Genomic DNA, 13854 nt, shown 5'->3' with positions numbered 1-13854 from the left:
GCCAACTTATAATTAGGCGGGTTGTCTGGTATCGGGGCGGGGCGGCAGCCAGTCAGCTACGTGCTACGCTCCGGGCCTCTATCTCGCGTGCCGCATTAGCTTCCAGCGCCGCCGGCGACGCCCCGAATTTGGGTCCGCAGCGCATAACGAGCGCTCGTCGCCGCCAACCAAACCGCGGCGGCCCCCGGGGCATTCTTCGCGCACGCCTCTGGCGTCCTCCGGCGACGTGCTGCCGCGACTGTGTTCGCCTAAACAGTCTGTCACCTAAAAACGTTTTTTGTACAGTTTCAGTGCCACCCGCAAGGAGATGTCACATAATTATGTCGCCTTTCATTTCCTTTTAAGTTAGAGTTGCCAACTGTTTTGTATAGTAACGGATTTGCCACATGTGAGTGTTAAAAAATTATCTCTTTTCGGTCTTGTACAGAACGCGAAACCCCGTTTTTAACATTTTTTTCGCTACCTAATTTGCCTTTATTCGTGTAAATCTGGTTAGAAGTCACGCAGGATAAGTAAAAGTACGGAAACACCACGGGAAATGCATGCTTTTACATAAATACAGATGCTAGCCAAACCTGCAGGTTGCGCTGTTGTATTTCACCTAGAACGGCACCCGTGCGATGCCATCAGTGGTGGCAGTGCCACTCTTGGCCAGAGTAGTGTTTTTCACGGTATTTCACAAATCATGTTACACACTTCTAGAAGTTGTAGAGGGGACTTATTAGATAAAGTTTTACAGAGGAACCCATGCCCGGGCCGGCCTGTGTGGCCGTGCGGTTCTAGGCGCTTCAGTCTGGAACCGCGTGACCGCTACGGTTGCAGGTTAGAATCCTCCCTCGGGCCTGGATGTGTGTGATGTCCTTAGGTTAGTTAGGTTTAAGTAGTTCTAAGTTCTAGGGGACCGATGACCTCAGATGTTAAGTCCCATAGTGCTCAGAGCCATTGAACCATTTTTAACCCATGCCCGGAAACCTTATCCAACGCTACAGTCTGGAGCCGCGCGACGACTACGGTCGCAGGTTCGAATCCTGCCTCGGGCATGGATGTGTGTGTTGTCCTTAGGTTAGTTAGATTTAAGTAGTCCTAAGTTCTAGGGGACTGATGACCTCAGCAGTTAAGTCCCATAGTGCTCAGAGCCATATGAACCATTTGAACCTTATCCAACGAGCTATAGAGCGCCATAGTTATAGGCGCTGGCGCCTAGAAATGTACTGGGTGATCAAAAAGTCAGTATAAACTTGAAAACTGAATAAATCACGGAATAATGTAGATAGAGAGATACAAATTGACACACATGCTTGGAATGACATGGGGTTTTATTTGAACCACAAAATACAAGTTCAAAAAACAAGTTCAAAAAACGTCCGACAGATGGCGCTTCATCTGATCAGAATAGCAATAATTAGCATAACAATGTAAGACAAAGCAAAGATGATGATCTTTACAGGAAATGCTCAATATGTCCATCATTCCTCAACAACAGCTGTAGTCGAGGAATAATGTTGTGAACAGCACTGTAGAGCATGTCCGGCTTTATGGTGAGGCACTGCCGTCGGATGTTGTCTTTCTGCATCCCTAGAGATGTCGGTCGATCACGATACACTTGCGACTTCAGGTAACCCCAAAGCCAATAATCGCACGGACTGAGGTCTGGGGACCTGGGAGGCCAAGCATGACGAAAGTGGCACTGAGCACACGATCATCACCAAACGACGCGCGCAAGAGATCTTTCACGCGTCTAGCAATATGGGGTGGAGCGCCATCCTGCATAAACATCGTACGTTCCAACAGGTGTTTATCAGCCAGGCTGGGGATGATGCGATTCTGTAACATATCGGCGTACCTCTCATCCGTCACGGTAGCATTAACAAAACCAGAATCACGCATTTCCTGAAGGAAAAAGGCCCGACAACGGTAGATGTGGTAAATCCAAACCATACCGTGACTTTCTCGTCGTGCAATGGAGTTTCCACAACAGTTCTGCAGTTGTGGGCGTTGACAGACCCTCGGAGCGTGAAATGAGCTTCGTCGGTCCACAACACGTTACTCAACCAATCGTCATCTTCCGCCATCTTTTGAAACGCCCACATCGCAAATGCCCTCCGCTTCACTAAATCGTCAGGTAACAGTTCATGATGCTGATAAACGATTGTCATGCGCAGTCACTGACGTTTTGCAGTCCAGCGCCATCTGTCGTACATTTTGTGAACATTGTTTTTTTTTTTTTTGTTTTAATAAAACCCCATGTCATTCCAAGCATGTGTGTCAATTTTTACCTCTCTATCTACATTATTCCGTGGTTTATTAAGTTTTCAAATTTATACTGACTTTTTGATAACCCGGTATGTGTATATAGGGCGATACCGTGATGATGTTACAAACTTTCAAGTATGACGGAGAAGGCTAATTGTATCAATTGGAGGCAAGGGTCCCTGGTTCCGAAACGAACGAGTCGAAACTTATGAGCGGAAATGGCTCCGATACCTCTAGATCCGACCCCGCCGCAGCCGCAGTGGTCCACAACCCCACGACGACTAACGCAGTCCACTTCACCCCTCCGCCGCCCCACACCGAACCCTGGGTTATTGTGCGGTTGGTCCCATGTGGACCCCCCCCCCCCTCCCTGGGAACGTCTCACACCACACGAGTGTTAACCCCTATGTTTGCGTGGTACAGTAATGGTGGTGTACGCGTACGTGGAGAACTTGGCTGTGCAGCAATCGCCGACATAGTGTAGCTGAGGCGGAATAAGGGGAACCAGCCCGCATTCACCGAGGCAGATGGAAAACCTCCTAAAAACCATCCACAGACTGGCCGGCTCACCGGACCTCGACAGAAGTCCGCCGGGCGAATTCGTGTCGGGGACCAAGCGCTCCTTCCCGCACGGAACCGGGCGGGTCTTTTAACACTTTGCCGTCCGCACGTCTCGTACAAATCCGATCCATGAACGATGGCCGTTCGCGCAGCTCGAGACACGGACAGGGATTACATTGTTGCTGGTTCCATGCGACGGTTGCGATAAGCGCATACACGTGCTCTGCGCTTGAAAAAGCGTCTATACTGCAAATTACGTCTCTCACTTGCTTGAGGAGAATTTATCGCTTACCACCACCATCGGCCGTGACAAATGGAAGAAAAATTCACTAAATAACTCGCTACGATCACGTTTAATGTTCGCATTGGCTAAGACATTCAAAACAGAGCACTATGAACACTGCTGAACGCTCATTGGCTGTCAGAGAATGCGAGACGTAGATGCGCAGAACAAGCCTGAAGTCGACCGTCATCGTTCGTGACTCCAACTATAATGGCGGACTGTTTACTCGCTAACTGTCACGAACCCGCAGTGGTGCCACGGACTGTTTACTCGCTAACTGTCACAAACCCGCAGTGGTGCCACCTGCCCATGGCTGCCACTACTCATTTCAAACATTCCCGTTATTCTGTGTCACCCTGTACATGTATGCCACTGTCGGAGCTATTTAATAGGTTCTCGCTTATAACTTTCGACTCGTTCGTTTCCGAACCAGGGACCCTTACCTCAAATTGAGACAATTATCCTGCTCTATCCTCCTAGAAAGTTTGTGACATCATCACGGTATCACCCTTGTCCGGATATGGGTTCCTAGGTCAAACTTGATCTCCTAAGCCCCCTCTACAGCCTCTAGAAGTATGTAACATGAATTGTGAAAAACCCTGAATGTAGTCGTGAGTACATTGTCAGAGCTGAATGAATTCGAATGAGGGCAAATTATTGGTGCTCGTATGCTGGATGTTTTCATAATCAAGGTAGCTGAAGCGTTTCGTGTTTCAAGATTTATATCACACGCGATGCCCCACCCTGTTCTATCCTTATATGGATCAGTTTTCGCCTATAAATGACCGTGATTGGCGATCGGACTCGTAATAATAATGGGCGGACATCCGCGTGCAGCAAGACCTCAGTGCTGATTTCACTAATCGCTCTAAGCACTGCAGAGCTAAGCTCTTACCACACAATATGTACTTTTGTGTAATTGGAACCTACACAGTAACTTCACAAGCAAACAACGGGGAGGAGAGCAGAGAATATAAGTCATAACCACTTTGAAATAGCGACATACACTACATATGGACAATATGAATCCTGAAACTTCCTGGCAGATTAAAACGGTGTGCCGGGCCGAGACTCAAACTCGATACCTTTGCAAAGGTCCCGAGTTCGAGTCTCGGTCCGGCAAACAGTTTTAATCTGCCAGGAAGTTTCATATCAGCGCACACTCCGCTGCAGAGTGAAAATCTCATTCTGGGAATATGTATCCTACACATGTATTACTTTCGATGCTGCGGCGAAAGACACTTTCATTCGTACAGAATAAAGTTATTTTAAATTTGAGACTCTTTTATGTAAAATAACACTAAAATGTTGAGTGAAAAGATCCTGCTAAGTATTAAAGATGCATAGCTACTGTGGTGCTGTTAATTGTATTTTTTGTAACTAATAAACATTTTACTTTAATATTATCTTTACACAGAGTTAACCACTGACTGAAAATAAATTTTTACACTTTTTCTTGATCATTTTCAACGTGAAGAATTTTTAACAGTTACTTCTTCAATGCAACGTAACAAAAACACTTTCTGCATTTTTGTTGAAATATTAATTTTAGTTTGTCACATGCCATGAATCAGTAAAATCGTATGTTCTGAACACTACAGTAATAATCTTTTTTGTAGTAATGAAAAAGTGCACAATACCTTTGGTTGTCTTCTTCTGCAACAGCTTTTATTATGCTTGTCAGTGTAATAAAATAGCTGGTGCTTTGAACACTATCTGATGCTTTGCTTAATATGGCAATAATAATTTTAAGCACTTTGTATAGGCCTACGTATATCCAGCTTATGATCTGAAAATGTTGCTGATTAAATTTCACAGCATGTGAAAAGGGCACACTAAACATCTACTGAAATAACAACACTGTGATAAAGCTTGTTGCTTTTAAACACTTTACTTTTATTCACTTGTACAAGAGGACGACGAATCATGACTTTTACAATTTGTCCGTCACTATGAAAAATAGAATACACTAAACTTCATCATAGAAATAAATACTTCTGTCCTTTTATGGTGTTGAACATTCTATCGCAGCCTCTGACGAGATTTTTCTACCTATGGATGGTTTACCAGCTTTTACACAGTGGCTTCCAAGTCGTAATTCCCATCTTAATATTTGGCCAGTACAGGAGGCAATGCTGCACACTGGTTGATGAATAGCTGCTTAATACTGTAGAATTACGTGTAGCAATAATGTCCCGTCAACCCGAGGCCGTTTGACTATGATTGTGCTCCTTTTAATCAGCACACTCCTTTTTAAATTATTTTAACTATATAAAACCTGTTAAATTCTTTACCTTTACTTGAACTGTGAAGTCCTTCTTCCCAAAGTTCATGACTCTACATCGATGCAAAGTACCCATAGGTTTTGATGAGTGAGTTTGCGAGTATAAAAACATGTGACATAAATGGTCGTATCTTTTGATTGCATGGATTTAGTAGCTTTACTTTCTCGTCGGCAAGGATCAGTGTGACATAAATTTCAACTTCATATGTCTGGTCGTTTCTGCGGGAAAGAGTTTTGAATAGTCGGACAACATAGGGCTCCGTTTTTACCAACTGTGGTGCAGAACCCTAAAAAGCAGCTGAATACACTTGAACTAAGTCGCTATGTAGCACATACTGTTAAAACAATTCGCATTGACCACACGCCTTTCATGAATATTATGCCTGCTGCGAAGGTATTACATTTGACGAAGAGGTAGCAAGCAGTAGGTAAAACGATTCAGATTTAAGCATTGATTTCTTGTTTTTAAACTGTCTCCTTATTGTTTCAGGGGGGACAACTGCTACAGATGCGTGGTAATCCATGAGAAGCATCAGAATGTTCTCCAGTACAAAGAGAGTGAGTAGTATACCTATATTGATGTATTTTATTGTACTACTTCTTCATTGTTAACATTTTACCATTGCTGTTCTGTGTGGCGATATTTTCATTAATAATTTCTTCCACTCAAATGATAAAATAAGAATTGGCACTACCTTTTTGTACCACATTTTATTCGTTATAAAAACTATTCATCGAATCACAGTATTAGGAATAAACTCGTTTCATAAATTTTGAACACTGTAATGCATTACACTTCAGCGTTAAGTATAAATGTTTTGTAAGAAACTTCGGCCTATCCTTGGATGAATTGGGTTGTGACTGGTTTGTATGCATTATTCATTAAAATCCACATGGGAGCATAAGCGTCCCCTGTACCGGCAAATAATTCGACATTGTTCAGTACAGAGACGGAGATAATTCTTTCGTCGTTGCTAGTCTGTTATAGTGTTAGGTGAAGGAATTCAATAGCTTCATCATATACAAGGGTTGAAACTTTAATAGTGGCAACTATTTATTTACAGCTCGTACGGAATAGAAACGTGTTTCAAAGTTTTACTGGCATTTAAAGTAGTCACCAGCATTGTGTACAACCCGTTGCCAGCGATGTGGAAATCGTAGGATACTCTTAGCAGTGCTAGTTGTGTTGATAGTTCGAGCGGCGCGGTCTATTGTCCGACGAATTTGTAGCAGTTCTGAAGCGAATGCCGTGAAAAAATCAAATGGCTCTGAGCACTATGGGACTTAACATCTAAGGTCATCAGTCACCTAGAACATAGAACTACTTAAACCTAACTAACCTAAGGACATCACACACATCCATGCCCGAGGCAGGTTTCAAACCGGCAACCGTAGCAGTTGCGCGGTTCCAGACTGAAGCACCTAGAAACGCTCGGCCAACGCGGCCGGCGAATCGAGTTGAACTTACGAAGTCTTAAGTCAGGGGAGTGCTGTAGGTGGTATAGCACTTAGCAGCCCCAGCTGTCAAACAAATCAGTAACAACTTGCACTGTACGTGCTTGAGCATCGTCCTGCAAAATGATGGTCAGGTCCTGCAGAAAGTGTCACCACTTCTGTCTCTATGCTGTTAATTTTTGGAACCCAGCCGACGACCAGCTTAGAGACAGAAGTGATGACACTTTCTGCAGGACCTGACCATCATTTTGCAGGACAATGCGCAAGCACGTACAGTGCGAGCTGTTACTGATTTGTTTGACTGATGGGGCTGCTAAGTGCACCTACTACACTACACTACTGCTGCACTCCCCTGACTTAAGCCTTCGTGAATCCAACTCGATTTCAAAACTGAAGGAAACACTTCACAGCATTCGCTTCAGAACTGCTACAAATTCGTCGGGCAATAGACCGCGCCGCTCGAACTGTCAACACAACTGGCACTGCTAAGAGTATCCTATGACTTCCACATCGATGGCAACGGGTTATACACAATGCTGGCAACTACTCTGAAGGACAGTAAAACTTTGAAACACGTATCTATTTTTTACGAGCTGTAAATAAATAGTTGCCACTATTAAAGTTCCAACTCTCGTAGTTTGCTCTTCCACAGTTATGCTAGAAAATGAAGTTTATCAGTTGTGCGAGTGCAGTGACAGAATAGATTTGGGATCCTGTTAAATCTACTGCCTCTCTCTTGCTAGGAGGGTAGGGTTGCAAGTTTGGCGCTACTTTCGTACCGGTGTTGATTCGACAGGATGTGGTCCTTTCGATCAGACGTATCACGTCTCTGGCATTACTCGACATACACATGGATGGAAGGCTCGTGTCCGTAGTTTGGCAAACATAGAAAGTATTGGTGGTGACAAGATTATGATTAAGAGGACCTGAAATTGAACTGCACCTTTTTTCACCCTACACTTCCAGAATACATTTCTCTTGATTTATAGCACAAGGACGTTGCGATGTTAACACTGCAGAACTTTAGGTAAGGCAACATTAGAAATAATATTTATTTACTTGTCATAGGAAATTTCTTTATAAGCTGAATTTTTAACGCACGTTTAGGTTTAGGCGTCGTTATGTAGGGCATCATGCGAGTAATATCACTGAAACTGTAGGGCAAGATTCTCTCAACATCCATAGAGATATGTTATGCCTCACATGTTGTAGTTTGGAGTATATATCTGAGGAAATAACGATTTATTTGACTTCACTATTTTGTAACTGAGGAAATAACAGTTTATTTTACCTAATCATAATTAATTACTTCTGGGGTTTCGGAAGAAATTTGCGCGAAATCTACAAGACATAAGAGAAAAATGACACATGTCACTGGATAGAGCAACTCTCCAAACGTCAATTCGTAATATGCGCCTAGCTGCAGTAGGAAGCTCCAAATTGTTGAATCAAAGTATGTGTTCGCGCCTGCAGATAGGCAACCGAATAAGCAGTCGCACCTGCTCTTCCGCCCGTATTGACGTTTCCCTTGTCACAAACGGTGCCCATATCGAGCACTTGTAATGTGGGCTAAATACTTCCAGAGATGCTCTATCCATTGATAAGTGTCTGTTTTCCGTGTCTTGTTTTATTCTGAAGCATCGGTGGTACTTACGAATAACCCTGTGGTAAGTGAAATACATTGTTCTTGTTTTCTCGCTTTTACTCCACATTACAACATGCGAGCCACAACACGTCCCTACTGATGTTAAGATACGCCTGCCATACTCTGAGTGATGATGACTCATGGTACCCCACGTAACCGTACCGAACCCTAACGTGCATTCAATTATTGTTATAATTTAACTATCGTAGGTAAATAAATGTTACATCTAACACTTTTTTACCTAATGTTATGCAGTGTTGACATAAAACTGCAGCGTCCTAGATCAAGGGTAATGTGTTCTCAAAGTATGGTGTGAAAATGCTACTCGATCAGATAGAAGCTCCATTAAATTTTCTCAGTAGTTGGTTAAGTTACATGGGCAACTTTGTCTCACACTTTTAACTTGTGCGGTTAAAGGTAGTGCATGTACGAGATCTGTTCAAAACATTCTGTAACTTTGTCCACATATTTTTCTACGCTTACCTGTTACTTATTGTGCGTGGTCTCCTTCGAAATACTCTCCTCCACAATTTACACACTGCTCCCAACGCCATTTCTGAAGTGTTGGCAGAAGAGTCAACACTGTGTTGCTAGAGGAGGCCGAAATGCACGCGTTTAATTACACGCTGACTGGCGTGAGGTCTGGAACAGTTTAGGGAATTAATAGTAGCAAATAAAGTACGTAGTTGATATAATACTTAACTTTAATCCACAATTGGTGTACATCGCTCTTGACGGTACATATTATAATCTCAATATCAAATGCTATGGCGCCTTGCTAGGTCGTAGCAAATGACGTAGCTGAAGGCTATGCTAACTATCGTCTCGGCAAATGAGAGCGTAGTTTTCAGTGATCCATCTCTGGCTAAGTCGGCTGTACAACTGGGACGAGTGCTAGGACGCCTCACTAAACCTGCCGTGTGGCGGCGCTCGGTCTGCAATCACTGACAGTGGCGATACGCGGGTCCGACGTATACTAGCGGACCGCGGCCGATTTAAAGGCTACCACCTAGCAAGTGTGGTGTCTGGCGGTGACACCACAATTTCCACTTCCGTAAGCAGTCCTGGTGCGCGCCTTGCTGGATCGCGCGAAGCACCATCTGCGAATTTGCTTGTATTTCGTCTACCTTTGCAAATCTTCGTCCTTTCAACGTGGTTTTCAACTTTCGGAATAAAAGAAAGTTCGCAAGGGCCAGTTCTGGAGAGTACGGGGGACGAGGCAGCCTAGTGTTTCGCTTTTTGTGCAATGGTCATGCACCAACAGGAATGAGTGTGCGGGTGCGTTATCGCGATGCAAGAGCCATGAATTGTGTCTCTTTAAATTTCAGGCCGTTTCCTTCTCACATGTCCTCGCAGGCGTCGCAACACTTGCCGATAGTATCCTCGATTAACGGTTTTTCCCTCTGGTGCGAATTCATGATGAACTAATCTTTCAAAGTCAAGAAAACTATCAGTGGAGAACCTTTCTCGACCCATTGTGAAGACTGAACCTTGGTCTCAACATCATAACCGTAGACCCAAGTTAGTTATGATTCTCTTAAAGAACATTACGTTTTCATTTGCGCGAACCGAAAGCTCTTCACGAATTGCGAGGCGGAGGTCTTTCTGGTCTTGACTCATGAGCTGTGGGACGAACTTGGCAGCAACACGATCCATTCCAGGATGCTGTGTCAGGATTTCATGACATGATCGTATTAAAATGTCACATTCTTCTGCAATCTCTCGGACAGTCTGTCTTCTATTGGCACGCACAATTTCGTTGACCTTCCTGACATGAACGTCCTCGGTAGGCGTTGAAGGGCGTCTGAACGAGGATCATCCTTAACTTCAAGCCATTTTTAAACCGTGTGAACCATTCGTAACACCGTGTAGGCTTAACAGACATCGCCTTAGGCTTCCTGCATCATTTGGTGTGTCCCTGCGAAGATTTTCTTGAGTTTCAGGCAAAATTTAATGTAAACGCTTTGCTCCTCTAACTCTGCCATCTCGAAATTTGCAAACTGTGCGACAACAACGTCCAACTCAATACAGCACTGAACAATAACTAACAGACATAAAACAAAGACTTTCCGGCAGTTACACATTAAACTCAGGCGTGTGCAGGGATGCCAACCACATTTCGCTCCAGTACACCATTGGCGCGAAATTACGAATGTTGCGGAGTTTTTTGAACAGACCTCGTACGTTGCATTGCATAGCCTCCCAAAAACAATAAGGATATTTATTTTCCACACATTTCGGTGCTGGAAATCTTCAAACTACAGAAAATGTCAGCGCACAATCAATTAGTCAGGCCGACCTTAGGAGGGGGGGGGGGGGGGGAGGGTAAGCAGGATTGTTTTTTTTTAAAACCACGCATATGTAACTAATGGTTAAATTAATGTAAAATGCTATGGTTCTGCCTGTAAGGCACCACCAATTCACCAGACACTGTAGAGCAAAAAGTAATATTACTGCATATGTGCAAGTGTGTATCAACATATTTTTATTTCCATCTGTTGATACCAGATTTTAAAGGAAGTATCAATCTTGTTCCCAGAGAGGGAAAGTCTTAAAAGTAAATACAAATCCCTCGTTTGCTAAGCAATTGTCAGGATTACAAATGGCGACTGCACTTGCTTTTAACTTTTCTCTAACTACGGGAGTCCATATTGAACTGAAGGCCATTTGGAAGTATTTCAAATCTTAAACGTCTTCAATGTGGTACAAAGTGTTGCTGCAGTAAACATACGTAACGATGCACTTCAGGCCAGGAAAGACGCATTAAGACCCTAGTGCCGATATTAAGAGTCTGGTGGAAGAATTGAACAAATTAAGAAACAGTGGGAATACTATTTATGCAGAAAGTTGCAAGGTAGCGGAAAATATTGGAACATCACCTCACGTGAATGTAACAATTCGCGGCACAGAGAAACAGAAACGTAAAATAAAATGCATTGTTGATGAAACTGCAGAAGAATATTTAAACCTGAGACCATAGGACAGTTTAAAACTAAATAGTTCCAATGTTACTCTAGATACACTTGTAGGAAAGTTAACTATTAGGTATACTACTGTAGACAACCCAATGGACACGTTTGGGTTCTTTTTGAACTATGTAAGTCTTGACGATTCTGTACTGCCAGACTACATAGGAAACATGGCACAGCATAGAAGTTAATAAGCAGGATTTGAAAGAAGAAATTTTGCAGTTAAAAAAGCTTCCTGTTAGCTAATTTTGGGTCTGATCCACTATTAGGTATACTACTGTAGACAACCCGATGGACACGTTTGGGTTCTTTTTGAACTATGTAAGTCTTGACGATTCTGTACTGCCAGACTACATAGGAAACATGGCACAGCATAGAAGTTAATAAGCAGGATTTGAAAGAAGAAATTTTGCAGTTAAAAAAGCTTCCTGTTAGCTAATTTTGGGTCTGATCCACTATTTCCCCTGCGTCTTCTCAATGCTCTTCAGTGCAATTTTAATAACATAGGCTGTTTACAAATATGATGGTAGCCTTACGGATTTTCTGCACTTGCCTATAACTGTTTCCCAAGCAGTGCGTTCATTCAGCATTCATCGAAGAGTCGGCCGATAGTGAGCAACTGACATGTCAAACTGACTTTTAAAAACATATTCCATAGAACACTGGTACAAAATGTTTTCGTAACTGATAGGTTATCCGAAAAATCAGTTTTCCGAACGTCCCTGACTCCAATTCTTTCGAATAATCGATGGCTTTACTGTACTGGTAAGATGTGTATTCCTCGATCGAATGTAAACTTTTCATCCTTTTGCGGATGACGTTAATCACTTGCGCTCCTCACCCAACCCAGTATAGTCCTACTTAACATTAGTTGGAATTTGACATTGAACGGTCTGCCCTGCTCCCACGCGAGTTGAAGCCCAGTGTTGTAGGCTCCAACTGTGTTGCCACTGACACTTTGTGCCCGTCTGATCTCAAGTAAAAAACTTTTCCAGGCAGGAAAAATTGCCCTAATTCAAGAAATAAACAAATGTCACGAGGATTTCCTAGTTCTGAATGGGGGGCTAGTTGGTTGACATCTGGCCACGAGTGGTCTGCGTCCCACTGCTACCAACAATGGAGATTTAAAATACAATACCTGTGTTTACGGTAGCCATTATAAAGTAATTTTCGTGCAATGTCGTGATGAAGCAGTAAGCACATGTACAGTGAGGAAAGCGCAGTTTGTCCTCCACCCTCTCACTCTACCCAAGGCTGTCCATATATTGGGCTTAGGACTGTTCGATGATCATCGGTATTTACAAAAATATCGAGATCGGGAGTTTAAGCATGCCGATACTAAAGTCTGAAACATCGATGTGAAAGGTAAAACATCGACCTTCAATGTCGGAAAGAGAAAAGAAGATAAATAAATAAAAGGCTACTTGTTTCCACCGTCAATAATTGTTGTATGATTTAAAACGAAGTATAGTACCTATATAATGCGAGCTAAGCAAAGAATCGGACCTGTGAATAATTCAAGAAGTACGTACTAGATGTAGTTCAGTTTTTGCAAGCGCGTCCTTTGTTTAATAATATCGTTAACTGTTATGCTAGAGCACTATGCATGTTAATAGCCGCAAATATTGTAAATCTAGCAGACGATCTATGGAAATGGCTAAATGTGAAATTTGCGTAGAAAAATACGTTGCAAGCAGTAAATTAATCCTAATAACTAGTATGTTGAACTTCAAAATATGTCATGTAGCCAATAAAGAGTATTGGGGAGCATCCGAAGAGTAATATAATAACAGAAATCGAAAGGCGCTTATTATCGATTTAACAAACACCCCATGGAAAAAGAGGGACGTTTGATGTGATGTAGCCTGCATGTAAAGACAAACAAATGATTACAGTTTCAGAAAAACTGAACGATTTTTTCCAAGAGAAAGAGCTTCTCAAATAGAGCAAATCAACAACACGTTGCTCTACCTATGGTCCTTATGCAAGCAGTTATTCAGCTTGGCACTGTTTGACAGAATTCTTGGATGTCCTCATGAGGGATATCGTGCCAAATTCTGTCAACTGCTGCCTTAGATCGTCAAAATTGCGAACGGGTTAGTGGGGCATGCCCATAACGCTCCAAATGTTCTCTATTGGGGGGGGGGGGGGGGGGGAGAAACGGCGACCTTGCTGGCCAAAGTAGGGTTTGGCAAGCACAAAGACAAGCAATGTAAACTCTCGCCATATGCAGACGGACGTTATCTTGCTGAAAAGTAAGCTCAGGATGGCTTGCCATGAAGGGCACCAAACCGGGACGTAGATTATGGTCGACGTGCCGGTGCGCTGTAAGGTTTCCGCGGATGACAACCAAAGGAGTCTCATTGCATAAGGACCAGAAGTGGACCAACGCTTGTGAAGCTCT

The 13854-nt window shown here is 43.1% G+C and overlaps 1 protein-coding gene across 1 annotated transcript in view; it reads left to right on the top strand.

Moving 5' to 3' along the window:
• Positions 1 to 13854, top strand: part of LOC126101283 (uncharacterized) — a 171033-nt gene that overhangs the window by 114448 nt on the left and 42731 nt on the right. The window contains exon 5 of the mRNA XM_049911964.1: positions 5872 to 5939. Coding sequence (XP_049767921.1) covers positions 5872 to 5939 — 68 coding nt within the window. The remainder of the gene's footprint in view (positions 1 to 5871; positions 5940 to 13854) is intronic.

Source organism: Schistocerca cancellata, chromosome 9 (genome assembly GCF_023864275.1).
Source record: "Schistocerca cancellata isolate TAMUIC-IGC-003103 chromosome 9, iqSchCanc2.1, whole genome shotgun sequence".
In the NCBI taxonomy this organism is placed as follows: domain Eukaryota; kingdom Metazoa; phylum Arthropoda; class Insecta; order Orthoptera; family Acrididae; genus Schistocerca; species Schistocerca cancellata.
The sequence above is the reverse complement of the archived record's forward strand: the minus strand, read 5'-3'. Positions and strand labels throughout refer to the sequence as shown.